Raw genomic sequence first — 17619 nt, 5'->3', positions numbered from 1 at the left:
AAGTCTTGTAGGGGCTATGATGTTTGCAATCATCCCCGTGTTCCGAGTGTAGGTCGTGTCCTCCTATGTAGTGGCAGGTATATGCCCTGAGTGGGAAAAAAAAGAGCTAAGCCTTCAACGGGGTCGCTCTTGGCAACGCCCGAGAAGATGCCGAAAAAGTCTTCAGCTGCTTCTGTCTTCCCAATGAGTGCGTCTTATACTGTCCCCACCCCCTTGCACATATGGCCTTTGCTTGGTCGCTGGGGAATATGCGTCAGGAGCACTGAGGCCTGGGAGCTACATTGGCTGGTTTTTCAATTTCTGGTCATGGGTGGGGTTCCTTCAGTGTTTGCCACACCCCATTGGAGGCTGGAGGTTCTTCATCACTTCCGTGCAGAAAGCAGACAACGAGTTTGATGCAAAAAAGACTTAGGCATCCTTAGGTCCTTCAGCTAGGCACCCCATAATATTGTTGAGGGAGCTGGTAGCTGAGGTTACCTACTGTACAGTATCTCCACTGCCAGTGTCTCACTTGGTGATGCCAATATTGAAAGGCATGGTTGTGCCCCCAATGGTGACCCCTGTCAGAATACCCCTCTCCCCTGCCAGCCCAAAAAAAGTATTAAGGATTGTAAGTATTACCTGTTCCGGCAGAAACTGGGAGATGTCAAGCCTGAGGTTAGATGTAGCCTAGGCCAGGGGCCGTAAGTGTGTGTTGGCCTGGTGTTTGGGGTTACCCTGTTCATCACCCCTGACCCAGTCACCGCTGTGTTACCCACCCTTTCCCGTGTGTCCGTCATTCAGACCCTTGTGCTTCGGGGTCCGAAGCCCATAACCCCTACTCCCTCTGTACCTGTAACCCGGCTTGTTGCCATGTCCAGGGCCTTGTGAGTGTGCCTTCCTTCTCCTTCAGTGTTGTGGTTCTTGTTGGAGCAACCCATGTGGTTCTGACCCTCGGGGGAGAGTCATCATTGCTGGTCACTCAGACCAGAGCTTAGAGGAAGAGTAGGAAAGAGGTATTTGTTGGCCAGGACACTAGTCACCCTTTGAGATACTACCGGTAGCGAGTTATTGGGTCCTTTGATTCCCAAGACAGTATTATATTGGATCCCTTCTCTAGTTACGGCTCATTTTCCCTTCGCCTACACATTCACCGAATAGTCTGGCCTATTCTTTCCACATTTTCCTCTGTACTCATACACCTGACAATGCTGAGATTGCCAAGCAATTCTTCTTCGTTTAACCTGTTAAGCGTCACCCACGTGATAAACCGTTCACCACGATCTACTCGGTACCGCCTTCAACTGCATATTCCGTTCATGACTTTAATTGCCTTTTTCAAGCCGTCAGTCTCGTGATATTACGTTTACTCGTATAGTAAGTATAGGATCACCACTTGGCAACACTCTCAGCATATGGGGGCTGTAAATAGAAACTTATATGATGTCTGGCAACTATTTTCCTGAAGGTAGCTTGATGTTAGAAAACTGGTTTCCTATCAGTGCGCTTCGGGCGTTCATGCGGAAGTGGTTGTTTGTTGTTCCTTTTGTAATGAACGGTCTAAAGAGGAAGGTTATTTCTTTAGATGAAATAAATGATATTCTTGTTGAGGAATTTGATAATGATAACCTGTTTGATAATGAGAGCACTAATTTTGAATCCTCCAGTGATGAGTATATTGAAGAAACAAAGTTTTCTTTCGATGCCGAAAGCGAAAATGACCTCTCATCACCGAATGACTGGACAACGAGATTTCACAAAACTATATAGGAAAGGAACCGCCGACAGAGAGAGAGAGAGAGAGAGAGAGAGAGAGAGAGAGAGAGAGAGAGAGAGAGAGAGAGAGAGAGAGAGAATAAAGTGGATAAATAATGTACAAATGTATGACGAACATATTTGAAAACTATACAGGAAATGATATGGAGAGAGAGAGAGAGAGAGAGAGAGAGACAGAGAGAGAGAGAGAGAGAGAGACAGAGAGAGAGAGAGAGACTTATCCCTTTGCTTTTGTTGCTTATCCAGGCGTAAGAATATTCAGTATTATGTAGCAATTTGACGTAAAATAATAGTAGTATTATTTGTTTTCTTACTCTACCATGTAATTAATATCCCTACTTTTAACTATAAATACGAATTATAAGCATAAAGAAATGATACTAACTTTAAAAAATTATCATTAGTGAAATGACCGCTCAGGGCAAAAAAAGCGTGACGGTACGTTAGCGGCAACCTGGTCCAGGGGGAACGCTTAACAGGTTAAGGGGTTAACTACTACAATATAATTTTCCAATGGCTACCTTCCTCTTGGTAAGGGTAGAAGAGACTCCTTAGCTATGGTAAGCAGCTCTTCTAGGACACTCCAAAAGCAAACCATCGTTCTAGTCTTGGGTAGTGCCATAGTCTCTGTACCATAGTTTTCCACTGTTTTGAGGTAGGGTTCTCTTGCTTGAGGGGAGGCTACACGTGGGCACACTATTTTATCTCATTTCTCTTTCTCTTCATTTTATAAGTTTTTATAGTTTATACAGGGATTGACCAGTGATGAGGTGTGGGACAGAGGTAGATGGAGAAAGCTGACCAGAAACATCGACCCCACATAGAAGTGGGAAAAGATGTAGACAAAGAAGAAGAAGTTAATGAAAGATCTAATTTAATTGTGCTACTGTTCTTAAGGAGGAGTGGAAGTTAGCAAAAGAAAATTTTGTTGGGATTGCAAGTGATGTATGTGGCAAGAAGGTTGTTGGAGGCAGCATGAGGAAGGGCAGTGAATGGTGGTATGAAGGAGTGAAGGTAAAAGTGGAAGAGAAAAAGAGGGCTTTTGAAGAATGGCTGCAGAGTAATAGTATAGAGAAGTATGAAAAATATAGAGAGCAAAAGGTGGAAGTAAAGCGCAAGGTACGTGAGGTAAAGAGGGCAGCTGACCTGAGGTGGGGTCAGGGACTGGGTCAGTCATATGAAGAGAATAAGAAGAAGTTTTGGAAAGAAGTGAAGAGAGTAAGGAAGGCTGGCGCAAGAATTGAAGAGACAGTGAAAGATGGAAATGGAAGGTTGTTAAAAGGAGAGGAGGCAAGGAAAAGGTGGGCGGAATATTTTGAAAGTTTGCTGAATGTTGAGGATGATAGGGAGGCAGATATAATTGTGGTTCCAGGTGTTGAGGTGCCAGTGATGGGAGATGAGAATGAGAGAGAGATTACAATAGAGGAAGTGAGGAGAGCACTAGATGAAACGAGAGTAGGAAAAGCATCGGGTATGGATGGTGTGAAAGCTGAGATGTTGAAGGAAGGGGGTGTGACTGTACTTGAATGGTTGGTGAGATTGTTTAATGTGTGTTTTGTGTTGTCAATGGTACCAGTAGATTGGGTCTGTGCATGTATTGTACCACTATATAAGGGTAAGGGAGATGTGCATGAGTGTTGTAATTCAAGAGGTATTAGTTTGTTGAGTGTAGTTGGAAAAGTGTATGGTAGAATACTGATTAATAGGATTAAGGATAAAACAGAGAATGCAATCTTGGAAGTACAGGGTGGTTTTAGAAGAGGTAGGGGTTGTATGAATCAGATTTTTACAGTTAGGCAGATATGCGAGAAATATTAGCAAAAGGTAAGGAGGTGTATGTTGCGTTTATGGATCTGGAGAAAGCATATGATAGAGTTGATAGGGAAGCAATGTGGAATGTGATGAGGTTATATGGAGTTGGTGGAAGGTTGTTGCAAGCAGTGAAAAGTTTCTACAAAGGTAGTAAAGCATGTGTTAGAATAGGAAAGGAGGTGAGCGATTGGTTTCCGGTGAGAGTGGGGCTGAGACAGGGATGTGTGATGTCGCCCTGGTTGTTTAACTTGTATGTTGATGGAGTGGTGAGAGAGGTGAATGCTAGAGTGCTTGGACGAGGATTAAAACTGTTAGGCGAGAATGATCATGAATGGGAGGTAAATCAGTTGTTGTTTGCGGATGATACTGTACTGGTAGCAGACACAGAAGAGAAGCTTGACCGACTAGTGACAGAATTTGGAAGGGTGTGTGAGAGAAGGAAGTTGAGAGTTAATGTGGGTAAGAGTAAGGTTATGAGATGTACGAGAAGGGAAGGTGGTGCAAGGTTGAATGTCATGTTGAATGGAGAGTTACTTGAGGAGGTGGATCAGTTTAAGTACTTGGGGTCTGTTGTTGCAGCAAATGGTGGAGTGGAAGCAGATGTACGTCAGAGAGTGAATGAAGGTTGCAAAGTGTTGGGGGCAGTTAAGGGAGTAGTAAAAAATAGAGGATTGGGCATGAATGTAAAGAAAGTTCTGTACGAGAAAGTGATTGTACCAACTGTGATGTATGGATCGGAGTTGTGGGGAATGAAAGTGATGGAGAGACAGAAATTGAATGTGTTTGAGATGAAGTGTCTGAGGAGTATGGCTGGTGTATCTCGAGTAGATAGGGTTAGGAACGAAGTGGTGAGGGTGAGAACGGGTGTAAGAAATGAGTTAGCGGCTAGAGTGGATATGAATGTGTTGAGGTGGTTTGGCCATGTTGAGAGAATGGAAAATGGCTGTCTGCTAAAGAAGGTGATGAATGCAAGAGTTGATGGGAGAAGTACAAGAGGAAGGCCAAGGTTTGGGTGGATGGATGGTGTGAAGAAAGCTCTGGGTGATAGGAGGATAGATGTGAGAGAGGCAAGAGAGCGTGCTAGAAATAGGAATGAATGGCGAGCGATTGTGACGCAGTTCCGGTAGGCCCTGCTGCTTCCTCCGGTGCCTTAGATGACCGCGGAGGTAGCAGCAGTAGGGGACTCAGCAGTATGAAGCTTCATCTGTGGTGGAAATGTGGGAGGTTGGGCTGTGGCACCCTAGCAGTACCAGCTGAACTCGGCTGAGTCCCTGGTTAGGCTGGAGGAACGTAGAGAGTAGAGGTCCCCTTTTTGTTTTGTTTCTTGTTGTTGTCGGCTACCCCCCAAAATTGGGGGAAGTGCCTTTGGTATATGTATGTATGTATGTACTGTTCTTAAGTAGATAGATTAATGAGGTAGAATCATTTAAATATTTAGGAACTATAATCTCTAATACATGGTCTTTAGAATTGGAGTTGTTCCCATACTCACAAACCTTACGTTATTTATTTGGATTATGGCGACTACTAGCGTTCACCCCTCCAACGGCCTTCTGCTGACGACGATCGCTCGCCATCCGGAGACTTCGTCGTCTTTTAATCCTCAGCCTTCTGTTTCTCCCCACGATGATCTTCACGTGGCCAGCACTCCATCTGCTAGCCCTTCACGAGGGTGAGATTCTCCATCTTCTCGTCCTTCGGGACCCCTGTCTTCTGATCATTGTTCGCGACAATCTGAAGATCATCTGAGAGATTGAAGGTCATCACAATTTTGGTGCTCTTCTTCCAGAAGGCGTTCTAACTCTAGAGCTTCACGCTCACGAGACCAAAGATCATCATGGTCTCGGTGCTCTTCTCTTAGAAGGTATTCCACTTCACGAGCTAAAAGCTTGCGATCGTGGTCATCACAATCACGAGCTAAAAGCTCGAGATCCTGGTCATCATGATCATGAGCTAGACGCTCTAGGTCTAGGTGTGGACGCTCGTGATTTAGATCACTAGGAAGATGGTCACGTTCGCGAGGGTGACGTTTACTCTCATGAGGGCGCCGTTCGCTTTCACATGGCTGACAATCACGATCATGAGGATGTCGTTCATGATTGAGAGACCAATGCTCACCACGAGCTAGGCACTCTAGATGTTCACACCATTCAAGATCGTGAGCAAGACGCTCGCGATCACGAACAGAACGCTCACGATCGCGAACCGAACATTCACGACAATGATATAGACGTTCCTCTCCAAGACGAAGAGGTCCATCCATGCAATGTACCTCAGCTCATACTTCTCCTCAACAATCTCCGACCGAACCTGATCTTGGTGTTAAACAACACTCAAAAACTTATCTTTAGAAAACTTACTAGCAGCAGCTCAGGAGAGTACCAAATCAGGTTTTGTTAAACACTTCTGTGAGGAATCTTGGTTTACTTATAAAGATTGTTGGACAGATCCTATGGTAGATGCAGGTGATGTGCTAATTAAAATTTTATTTTGGTGTTGGGATGGTAAGCTTAAAGAGAGAGTTTCAGTGGTTTTGAAACATAATTGGGATTAATTGATAAAGTAGTTCATACCCAAGTCATATATACATACATATACCAAGGCACTTCCCCCAATTTTGGGGGGTTAGCCGACATCAACAAATGAAACAAAACAAAAAAAAGTGGACCTCTACTCTCTACGTCCTCCCAGCCTAATGTAAACCCAAGTCATGCTGTATGAAAAAGATAAGAGAAAATCCTATTTGATGCAGTATTGAAGAAATGCCTTTATTTTATATGATAAAACAGTTTAAAGATATTCCATTGGTGAGAAATAAAATGTGGACTAAGTTTAAAATGTGAGATGTTTCAGGTTGACAGCAGCAATTATTTACTTTAAAAATAGGTATATTTAGTGTCTTTCCCTTTCATTCCCACTGCCATAAGAGTATGGGATACAGCATTATGACTAGTTGAGATTCACTGAAATAAGCAAAATTTTAATCATGAGATTTATTATTTCTTTTCTTACCATTTGATCATTTATATTTCCCACCTGCCGCCCCACTTTAAGTAATGGCAAGAGAATTCTTTTTGTAAAACGTTGTTATTGTTGTGTGTGTATTTTTTTTTTAACCAATAACTTTAGGAATTATAGGGAAGGGAAAGATAGTTTGCTTTTACATTTTATCTCAATGGTAAAGTAGCTGTAGCTTTGAAAGGGGAAGCATTATTGATACCAGGTAAGCACTGAAATACTGTAATAAATTTTATTATTAAAATTGTTTTACCTTAGATAAGGCTGGGACATTTTTATATCTTTTCTTTCTGAAAGTTCTAGTGTTTCTCTTGTTTTTCCAAAATGTAATGAAAAGTATTGTCTAAATAAAGTACAGTAGAGCAAAATTTTAATGAACTTTTTCTTTTCAGTGGTCTAGATATTGTTCCTTGGCTGGAGTGGATGGGAGCGAGTGAAAAAATTCTAAGTCATCTCAGAAATAGTAATGCAGGATATTATGCTCTTGCATATGCCATGTACAAAATTGCTACTCCCGCAAGATACACTGTAACTATTGGTAAGTAAGAGAGTTTGTTCCCATGCATATACAAAATCTTTGTCCTTTAAAATAAGGATATGTCTTCAGTGGCACTAGAGCACCCATGAGATGGTTAACACGGTAGTTGCTAATGTCATGTGGCACAACCCTGCCCACCTACAGGTCACGAAATAGCCACATTTATCTTTGCTCGCTACTAATACAGATGTAACGTTGTGCTGCTGTCTATCCTATTGGATTGTCTCTTATATTGTCTCTTACATTTGTTTGTGATGTTTTTGTTTATTGTTCTTAGTGCCCTCCCATGTAAGATGAAGCGTTCTGTAAGGTATGCATGTGGTGAATTGAATTTTTTTCTTATGAGTTTACAAATTATTGAAAGCCCATGTATTGTGTACCTTTGTGATGGGGTCTCTAAGCAGATCCTTTTTCACTTTGGAGGGTTGTTCTGGCTCTTCTGATCAGGAAGACGATGAACTCGGAGCATAACTCATCTTGCTTTGTGGTAGTTTTTCTGCCACAGGACGTAGTTACTCAATTCAGACTTGAGCATCACCCTGTACCTGCATCCAGAGAAGCTTTTGTAGCTTCCCCTCAGAGTATGCGCCGTCATTATTAGCTGGCCAGACCATGACTTCTCTGTGACAGCAAGAAAGAATCCCTAACTGGCAAGGAGGAGGAGAGTTCACCCTCTCTTTTCCTTCTCTACCAAGCTCTTCTCCCTCCTCCATTCTGTATGTCAGGCATTTCTTCCTTTATAGAGAGAATACAAAGAAAGTTGCATGAAAAGGGCTTCCTTCAAAAGTTCTTTGAGACTTATAGAACCCATTCTTCTCCTCTGATAGGGAGTGTTGGTACTCACCCGCCAACTGGTATTCAGAGTCAATCAAGTGAACATGGGCTGGTGTTACAGTTACTGCTGTCGCACCAAATATCAACACCATGAGTCAGGGGAGGGTAGAAGCATGGCACCCACTATTTTCTTTCTATCAGGATATGGAAGATTGCTCATTACCCGTGTGTGTACTCTTTTCTATATGGAACTCACCCGCCTACCGGTAGCTTCAGGGTCGGTAAGCAATCGTTAGCCTGGAGTTACAGCCACCACTGTTATGTCAGTTGCAGGTGAAAGGTTATATCCTGGACCAATCTTCAGCACCATATGGTAGGCTTATAAGGATATAGTATACTCTTCTACTCGTGCCTCTACAGAGATTAGCCAATGAAGCTCATATACCAACTGGTATATATGGGGTTGTTTAGCAATCGTGAGCTTAGTGTAACAACTACCACTGTTTACCGTTATGTAGTTTACTCACCATCCTGTACCTTTTGGATCAGTCAGCAGATATGACCAGTGTAACAGGGAATGCTGTTTGCAATTGTTCCAAAGACTGACAACCAATTCGTATGCAATTAAGGGTAAAGATACACTGTCATGTGAAGCTTTCCATCCCCTTATCTTCCCTTCTAAATCTTACAATTTTTCTCAGAAAAAGAAGTCGAAGAATTCCAGGAAGGGCGATTGTAAGAAGTCCCGAGGAACTTCATGCAATGTTTCCTTTCTGGAGAGAAGAAAACAGTTCCCACCAGTAGGCCTACCCGATCATGTATGAACCAGGGCACTGGTGCGTGGGTTTCAATATAGCTGCTGAGGGATAAGCCCCGTACCAATGGCCGATCAGTCACATGAGGAGCCAATAGCCTATCAGACTATCAGGGCTGATCATGGCATGGTCCAAGTAATCAAGGAGCTTGAGCACCCACGCTTATTGTTTACCTGGACTGCAAAGTTCTGCTTCAGTCTCTCTTCTTGTTTTAGGTACTTTGTTACCGCCAAAAGAGGAAGTACCACAGCTCAGTACTGATCCTACTTAATGTGGACTGTGTCAAACTGGTCAGTGACTAGTCCCTGCTCTGGGCTTTCAAGCACCAAGTTGGGGCAACCACATGACCACACCCATTTGCCAGACTGAGAGTACACTGTACCACTCTTGTTCTCTAGTGACAGGGATTGTTTCCCCAGACGTGAAACGAGAACATTCAAGATATAGTAAATTGTTTGCCTTCCGATTATATTTTTCTGGATGTTTTCATATTTTAGGGAAAGTAAACAATTCCCAGAAAGGGTTGACAAGAACATAATATCTTTGAGGTACTGTCGCCATCACCATTTTTACACAGAGACAATAGTTGCTCAAAGGAACGTATAGGCATGGACTCCTCGTCTACTTCTTTGGCAGCAGTGGAAGGAGGTGCAGTGTATCGGTACTCTTTCATTTGCCATGCAGTATCCCTCAAGGGCTCTGGTCTTTCAAGAGATTTTGCAGCCATGGTGTCTGGCTTGAGTTTGAGAAACTCAATCCTAGCAATGACCACAACCAGCTTCTTCGATTTGGAGGGGTTGGACCTTGCTCTTCCTGTTTTAACCCTCCGATACTTAGTTCAGAATGGGTGTTAGGAGAAAGTAAAATGTATGTTCCCTGCTGTCAGTAAGGGGATTCCTTGCCTTGCACATTGCCTACATCTTCCATCCAAATCCATTCCATATATACCTACCAGATTTCATCTCTGGCCATGCAGCAGAAGTGGAGAAAGCCTGGATTTTTGCTCTGGAAGTCTTGTACGACCTTCTCTAGTCCTCTCTTGCCAGGCAAGGGTGAGAATTTTCACTCACCTTATCTGTTCTTGCTGTGAATAGGATTAGCGTCTTAGCCCTTAGACAGCCACTCTCCTCTCTCATGAAGAAGTAACAGAACTCAATAACTGATTCCTTCACGGTCCATCAAGCAGAGCGTGAGCCCTGTGAGATAGCTATTGCGATGGCTGTGGTTACAGGTGAGCTGTCCCACAGACACTTATCACCAACACCATAGGCCAGTTACTGTAATTGTAGGGCATACAATGCCCTTAAAAGCCATCCTCACCCAGTGGCAGTTTCCCAAGGGCTTAGTGTACCAGACTCTGAACATAGTATGGCAGATACATCTAACATAGCAGCAGGTAACAGTTCCTCTAGGGACCGAATACCCACACTGTTTAAGTAGAGTGAAACATGTTCGTCCACCTCTCTGATCAATTCTGGGGGACACTTGTGTGTCCTTGTGTCTTGTGGTGTCCATTTTAGCTAGCTCTCGGGTAGGTCCTGAGATTAAAACTCTCCGGGCAAGAACACATTTCAATAGATCATGGTCTTTTCTTGTCTGCCTCTACCATAGAAGCTCCAAAGTATAGTTTGGATTCCTCCTCCTCTGGGTAATAACTCATGCTCAACGAGAACTTTGAGCAGTCTTGCCTACCTTTGGACATATGTCCCAGGGTTAGGTAGTCCTTGGCTGAGGTGTTTGCAGCACCTGCTAAACTGAGGAGAGTATCATAGGGTCTCTCCCTCAAGATTCTCTCCTCTCTGCTTTGGCAAGAGAATTGGAGAAGAAGAGGTGCCTTGATATACAGTATTTTTTATCTCCTCCTCAGGGAATTGATCCATGCTCAAAGGAAGCTTTGAGCAGTGTAGTCTATCTTGGAACTTAGGTCCCCAGGTAGAATGGTTCTCGTCCTCATGGTATTGGCCCTCACATATAATACTAGCCTGAGGAGGGCATCATAGTGATCTTTTTCTCATGACTGTCTTTCTTTTCTGCATTGGCAAGAGAGTAGAGTTTCATGCTCTTCATCTTGTCAAACATTTGTGTGATATGGGTTCTGTCATCTTTGTTATCTCACATACTGTGTGACTAGTACCAGTTTGTCTTAAACACCAGTTCAGGGCCTTCTCAATCTTGTCCCTCCATGTTAGTAGACGTGAAGTTGCCAGTGTCACTGTGGCACTGCACTGCACTGCTACTTAGGGAAGACTCAACAATGAGTGCGAGTGTCACAACCTTCTCATTAACCTCAGCAGGAACAAGAAGGAACTGTCTGGACACTTTTCCTTTTTGTTGTGATTGTGTGCTTGTAGATGCAACTCTGTGCAAACCTCTGCCATCTCAAGGAAGAACTTACAAGCCTAACCTTCCAGATTACCCAACAGCATACTTGGAGCAGAGGTTGGGTCTGAAGGTGTCAGACCACCTGTGTCTCTGTACCTCAGAGAGGTTGCCCACAAGCCTTTGGACCTCTTTCCTTGGGGTAGGCTGAGTCTGTGTTTTACCAAACACTTCTCTTGATGTGCCTGGTTTGTCACTTCCTGAATCATCTCCCTGTTACGGTAACAGATTTTCTTAGTCCTAGTACTGGCTTCCTTTTAAGCCAGTACTGGCTGAGGCCCTTATTATTTGTAAGAGGTTGTTAGAGTCCTTTTCCTCACTTCCATATAGGATAAAGAAGGATAACATGTCCATGGAAATAAAGAACCTTTCAATTTGGTTCTAGGGAACTTCTTACTTCCCTCATTTCAAAAGTAATTTATATTTCTCCTAACTATACAAACCTCTAGTCCTTTGAATTAAATTTCTTGCCTCAACCACTCCCCTCAGCCCTAGGTATAACGAGAAAAGTGGCTATCCTGTGACAAGCAGGTGGGCGGGACTTCCTCTCATGCACCACTTGTCATTACCTTGATAATGATTCAAAGCATGTTCCAGCGCCACAGAAGACATATATCTATTCTAAAGGGGACAGGTTTGAATTGCTATTCAAATACAAATTACTTTTTTTAAATTTTAATTTGTATTTTAAAGTTGGAAACAAATTTAATGTAGAATATCATATTGAAAATTATGGTGTTACAAGGTCTTCTACTAATGTATTTGTTCATTTACTTAAAAATTAAATTGATGAATGAAATAAGAAGAAATTGATAGCTAAAGTTCATATACAGTAGTGTTTAAGTGAGCTATGATTTGCACTATATAAACTTCAGTGTAATTTTTCTTCATCTTATACAGGTGGCACAACTCTTTCTATCAATTACCTAAAGAAACGTGGCTACATTAAGCCAGTACCATCATCCGAGCAACTCAAGGAAATGTATGAAGGTAAAAAGGAGGAATTTATAGAGAAAAGAGAGGAAATGAAAGAAAAGTATCAAGAGAGAAAGGAAGAAATGATTGAAAAATATCAGGAAAAGAAGGAAGAGATCATTGACAGAGTTACTGAAAGACGAGAAGAGCTTAGGGATAGGGTAGTAGAAAAGAGAGATGAAATTAAAGGGAAAGTAGCTGAGAAGAGAGAGGAATATAAAGATAAGATAGAAGATGGGAGGGAGAAAATGGAAAGTTTTAGGAAAAAAGTCTTCACAAAGAGGTGAGGTTTATAGTTGGAAGTTTAGTTGCTGAATTAGCAATTGCTTTCTTATTAGATAGTCATCTCTTATGTTGATTTTCATACGGTTTGAGGTTTTATGACATGGTCACAGATACGTTTTGGTAGTTGGAGGGGTATTGAAAACTATGTTCAGTTCCTGATTATGTTTGGAATCAGGTGTATTACAGTATGTGATAAAAAAGTCTTTTATATTGTGCGTGTGTGTGTATGACAGAATTACTGACAAGAGCATTTGCTGTGCTGCATTGTTTACACCTCAAACATAATGGGATGTAAGCAGATCCCCTTAGGTTTGAATTTTATTGGCTTTGTCATCTAACGTCAATGTGGTGCTAACTGATCGCTGTTAGGTTTATGTTGGATTTTGCATTCAGATGACCTACACCCGTTCCAGACATGCTTAGTCTAAATCCTGGCTTACTTCTCTTTAATAATTGGCTTTTATCTTTTACTTGTGGTTATATTCTTGAACTTTTAAGAAAGTTTGTTTTAGGAAACAGATGGTGACAGGATAATTATAGCTATTTTTTTATGGAAAGTAAATTTCTGTATCAAATCACCTGTGGTTAAAGTTTCATTGTTAATCAGTTAGTAGTGGAATTCTCTTTGTAAAGGTAAGAATATCTTTAGCTTTTGCAAAAGAAGTCTGTTACACTTCTAAGGATCTTTTCTTTCATCTTGCTGTCCAGCCTCTGTTATCTTTTACCTCATAGTGCAACTGCAATGTTTCCTCATGTTGTACTTCTGAACTGAATGGCCTCCCTGTTCCCAGTTCTGAGCTATATGACCTGAATTCTATGAATCCCCAATCTTGGAATTGTTATATTTCAAATGCTAGTCTTGACTAAATTATGGAAAAAAATTTATTTCATACCAGACAGGTTTGCTTTACCTGGTAAAAAAAAAAGGTTGTAGCTGTAATTTTACAGTCTGTTTAAAGTATGTATTAGTAGTAATGTACTTCAGCTACCAAGATATGATGGATAATGATCCCTTTTGACTATAAATAATCTTTAAGAAATAGTTATTTTTTATTTTGTGTAATTAGTCATCATTAGAAATAGTTCTATGCAAGTGATTTGTTTATTTAACACCTATTATCATCAATAATTTTATTTTAGATATTGATATCCATAATGTAGTTCTATTCTTTTTTATGCGAAGAATTAAATTCATAGCATTTTAAAAATGAAGCAGCTAAGACAGTTAAGTACAGTATGAAGAAATTAAAGGTAATTTATGTAAAGTAAAAGACACAAAGAAGAGTGCAATTGAAAACTTGAAAATTTATTTTAAGTACCTTAAGTATCATCTAAGATATACTGCTCAAGATACTTGTATTTTACCATTCAAACCAGAGTATTATAAAAAAAAAAAAAAAAAATTCATGATAAGCACTGTACTACTGTATCTTATCCTTTTACTAAATATTACAGGTTGCATTCTCTGTTAAGTACTATAAATGCAAAAAAAAAATAATGATAATAATTTTCGGCACCTTGACTTGGTAGTAATTTCTAATCCTTTTTCATAAAAGAAATCCCAGTTACAAAATACTGCTTCAGAGTATAGCTGTACTGTATTTGAAATAGAAATGTAAAATGTGCTTCATGACAGTTGAGTACACAATTATTTGTCACCAGTAATAAACTACATACGGTAAGTACTATCACATTACTGCTGTACGTTACTATGTAGGATTGTGCCATACATTTAATCACATCTTTGTTATGTATATAACATATTGTAACTCAGTGGTATAGATAAACCACACACAGAAGTACGTTAAAGTTGAAAACTAGAATTCTGTGTGGTGAAAAGTATATCATAGACTGGAAACATTATTAGCATAATTGGTAGTTACCTACTGTATTGAAAAAAATAGAGCAAAGATACTTTCCATTGATGGATGCTATACATCTAATTTTAATTCAGTGTACCTTTTGACTGGAAGAATTTTGTATTCATTTTTTTTTTTTTTTACTTATGTGTGGTACAGGGTTTATGTTTTAGCTGCTGTGAGTTATTGTTATGTTTTTATTTTGTTTTCATTTGAGCCTTTAATTTTGATCATAAGGTAATATTTATATACAAAAAATATAAAAGTTTATTTATTCACATTAATCAACGGGTTTATTTTCTCGCAAAAGGCTCGGCATTTATATACGGTATTTTCTTGTACTTTATCATTATCTGTTATTTCTATTCATGAGTACATGAAATACTGTATTCATACATGCTAAAGTTAAGGTTATGTAGTTTTATCACTTTTGGTTATCTAAAAAAAAATATTAAAGGCTCCATACCAATTGTTGCATTGGCTACTTGTTTATCTGTTCTTTATGGGATACATGTAATTAATGTTTGATTTTATGCTTTGTATACATGGGTTTTTATGTGCAGTTGTTTGCATCTTTTCTTATTAATTTATCTGCTTAAGCCAAAGTTAATTTGGTAATAATAGGTGTCAAAATTAGAAGTTGAAGGTTATCTTAGTAATGGAAAGAAAGTTCTAAATATCATTCAACTCGACTGATTTTCTGTTTAGATACTGGATTGCTGGTTTCAAAACTGAAATATCATTTATTAGGTCCTCTTCCTAATTCCATACTTTTCAATATTAAACTTACCCGATAATCATGTAGCTGTCAACTCCGTTGCCTGACAGAATTCTACGGGAGGGATACGCCAGCTATCACTATACTAGAAGGGGGTGTACTCACAAGCGCCACCTGTGGCCAGGTACTACAGTACTTGTTGTTGTCGCCACCTCACTTTTTCCTCTGTCGTGCTTCCGGCTAGACGTTCTTGGATACGCTTATGATTTTGGAGTATTGTTCACGGTTTGGTGAAGTATTTCTCTAAATTTGCAGCTATTCGCTATACTGGAACTTCTATGTTAGCTTAGCTAGCGTTTGGAATTAATTTAATTTTTATGGTGACGAAGAGAGTATGAACTCTCTTTCACCTTTAAATGGCCGACCCTTCCCTTAGATGGAAGTGTTGGTGTCTAAGAGAGTATAGACTCTCTTTCTTAGTTTTGTTATAGATTTATTTTATATCTCTCCGCCTTTTATAGGCCTCTTCGATTAACTTACTTTTATTATAAACTTATTAAAATTAATTTTTATATTTGTTTATATTCGACCTTTCCTAATAGTAGGCGGTCTTTTCTTGGTACCGAAGTTAATTAACATTGAGCCCGTCATTTCGGTGTTACCTGTTAACATATTATGCTATTTTAATGTTTTTGAAAGAATTTCTTTGATAGTCTCGTACTGTTTTCAAAGTTGAACTAACGTTTTGTTTTGTCTCTGCAGTTGTTGACGTTCAGAACGTTCAACTTGCGCTCTATCGTTACGATAGAGAGAGAATTTTCACGGTGTCACGTTGCAGTAAGAGTAACCGTGTCTAGCGTTTTGTTCATTCTTTCTTAACTTAATGGTTTTAATTCTTATAAAGGAACTTTTCATTTTGGGAAATATTTCAGTTTTTTCCTTTAACAATAATATGTTTTAACGATATATATGATTGGGCTCTTCTCTCAGGTTCTAAGTCAAGAGAGAGAGAGAGAGAGAGATAGAGACGGAGGGAGAAAGAGGAGGATAAACGTTTCATTCAAGCGAGTAACGTTTTTGCTCTTCTCCCTAGTCTCTTTAGGGGAAGAAGGTAAACGTTTCTAGAGTGATCTAGTGTTTAGTCTCTTTCCAGCCACTGAATTATTTATCTTTCATTAGATTTTTCTGTTACATTGTAATTCTGTTTTCGCAATTACTAACTTTTGAGAAAGGATAGAATTGCGTGTTTCAGGTACAAACCACTTAAAGTTTCGAGTTCAGTGAAATAAGTGCAAACAGAAAATCAAAGTGATAAGTGATTAGCGCAAAGTGTGTCAGTGTTGTGCGTGAGGGTACTTCTGTGCGTGCCAGTCGTCCTCCCAGTCCGGGACCTCTTGCAAGCTCCCAAGCCCAGGGGAGAAGCAATGTCGAAGGGCAAAAGGGTTCGGCAGGCCTTGATCGGCGCACAGAAGTATCCTCGGTGGTTGCGGGCGTGTCTTACAGAGACCGTCACTCCCACCCGCAGACGATTGAGCCCTTATTTTGCTCGTCTGCAGAAGAAATTTCGGGGAGAAAACGCTGGTCTCAGGTCTCAAGACCTCTTAAACGTAAAGTCCAGACCTATGCCAGACGTACGAAGTTAGAGTTCAACAACCCGGATGCAGTCATTGGGTTAGCTCTGACTCGCCGCAGTCATCAGTTGAATGCACTCCGCCTAAGAGGAGTAAGGTTCTGCCGCAACAGATCTCTGCTGTTAAGGCTTTACCTCAGCAGACCTTAGTGTCTGCCGACCCCAAGTTGACTCTACTGCAGTCCATGCAGTCACAACTTACGGTCTTGATGCGTGAGTGTCAGGCTGAGAAGGTTGCGCCTCCTCCTGCGCTCGCTCCGCCTGACCGCAGTACTGCCTGCCAGGCGTACGATGTTGAGCCACGTTCTGAGTTTACTGTTTCCAGTGGTGTGCAGCTCCCTCCGCCTTCCTTAAGGCAACCTCAGCAATGGGAACAGGAGGCTTATACCTCTCTTCCTCCGCTTCCACTTGCTGTTCCACCAGTGAGGCAACACTCGCTTGAGGTACAACAACCTCTCCCATCCATGAGTCAGTCTCCTCAGCTCTCGCTGCAGCGAGCTCAACCCTCCTCAAGGCAAGCACCTCAACACCTTAGCCTTGCGCCTCAGGAGCCTCAACTTGCGAGACTTTTACTGCGTTCTGCGCAGCCACTACCTCATCGCTCTCAGCTCACACCGCAGGAACCTCAACTCGTTCCTCAGGAACTTGCTACTGCGCATCCGCCAACCACTCAGCAAGCGCAACCCTGGAGTTCAGCCACTCATGCCAGGAGTCAGCCTCCTCCACCCATGCGCCTACCTTCTGCTACTTCTTTTGATCAGCCTTTGCAGACTGAGCCTCAGGTGTTCCCTCAACAGAGTCTTGAAGAGGAAACCACAACTATTGTTGTTCCAGCTCGTTCTGACTCTGCTGTTCAGCATACCTTACCTCCATTTTCAAACATTATGATAATGGAGGTTATTTGTATTACTTATATAAAAATATATTTGTATTCCTTGCAATATATTTTTAACAAATCGCAAAATATGGCAAAAATCATGAGTTATGAATGTAAGGTAATATTATGTTGATATTAAACCCCTTGCAAGCATGCATGTAGTAATGCAGTGTTGCCAACAGGG

General features: G+C 41.0%; 1 protein-coding gene across 2 annotated transcripts in view; it reads left to right on the top strand.

Annotated features, from left to right (window-relative positions):
- Window positions 1-17619, top strand: part of LOC137660289 (uncharacterized protein C18orf19 homolog A) — a 76065-nt gene that overhangs the window by 50679 nt on the left and 7767 nt on the right. The window contains exons 6-7 of one of the 2 annotated variants that reach the window (XM_068395077.1): window positions 6978-7123; window positions 11992-12081. In XM_068395077.1, coding sequence (XP_068251178.1) covers window positions 6978-7123; window positions 11992-12081 — 236 coding nt within the window. Of the gene's footprint in view, window positions 1-6977; window positions 7124-11991; window positions 12579-17619 lie in introns of those variants that run through there. The other variant, XM_068395076.1, reaches the window with a different exon arrangement.

Source organism: Palaemon carinicauda, chromosome 20 (genome assembly GCF_036898095.1).
Source record: "Palaemon carinicauda isolate YSFRI2023 chromosome 20, ASM3689809v2, whole genome shotgun sequence".
In the NCBI taxonomy this organism is placed as follows: Eukaryota; Metazoa; Arthropoda; class Malacostraca; order Decapoda; family Palaemonidae; genus Palaemon; species Palaemon carinicauda.
Note: the sequence above shows the minus strand (reverse complement) of the source record. Positions and strands in the feature narration are given on the sequence as shown.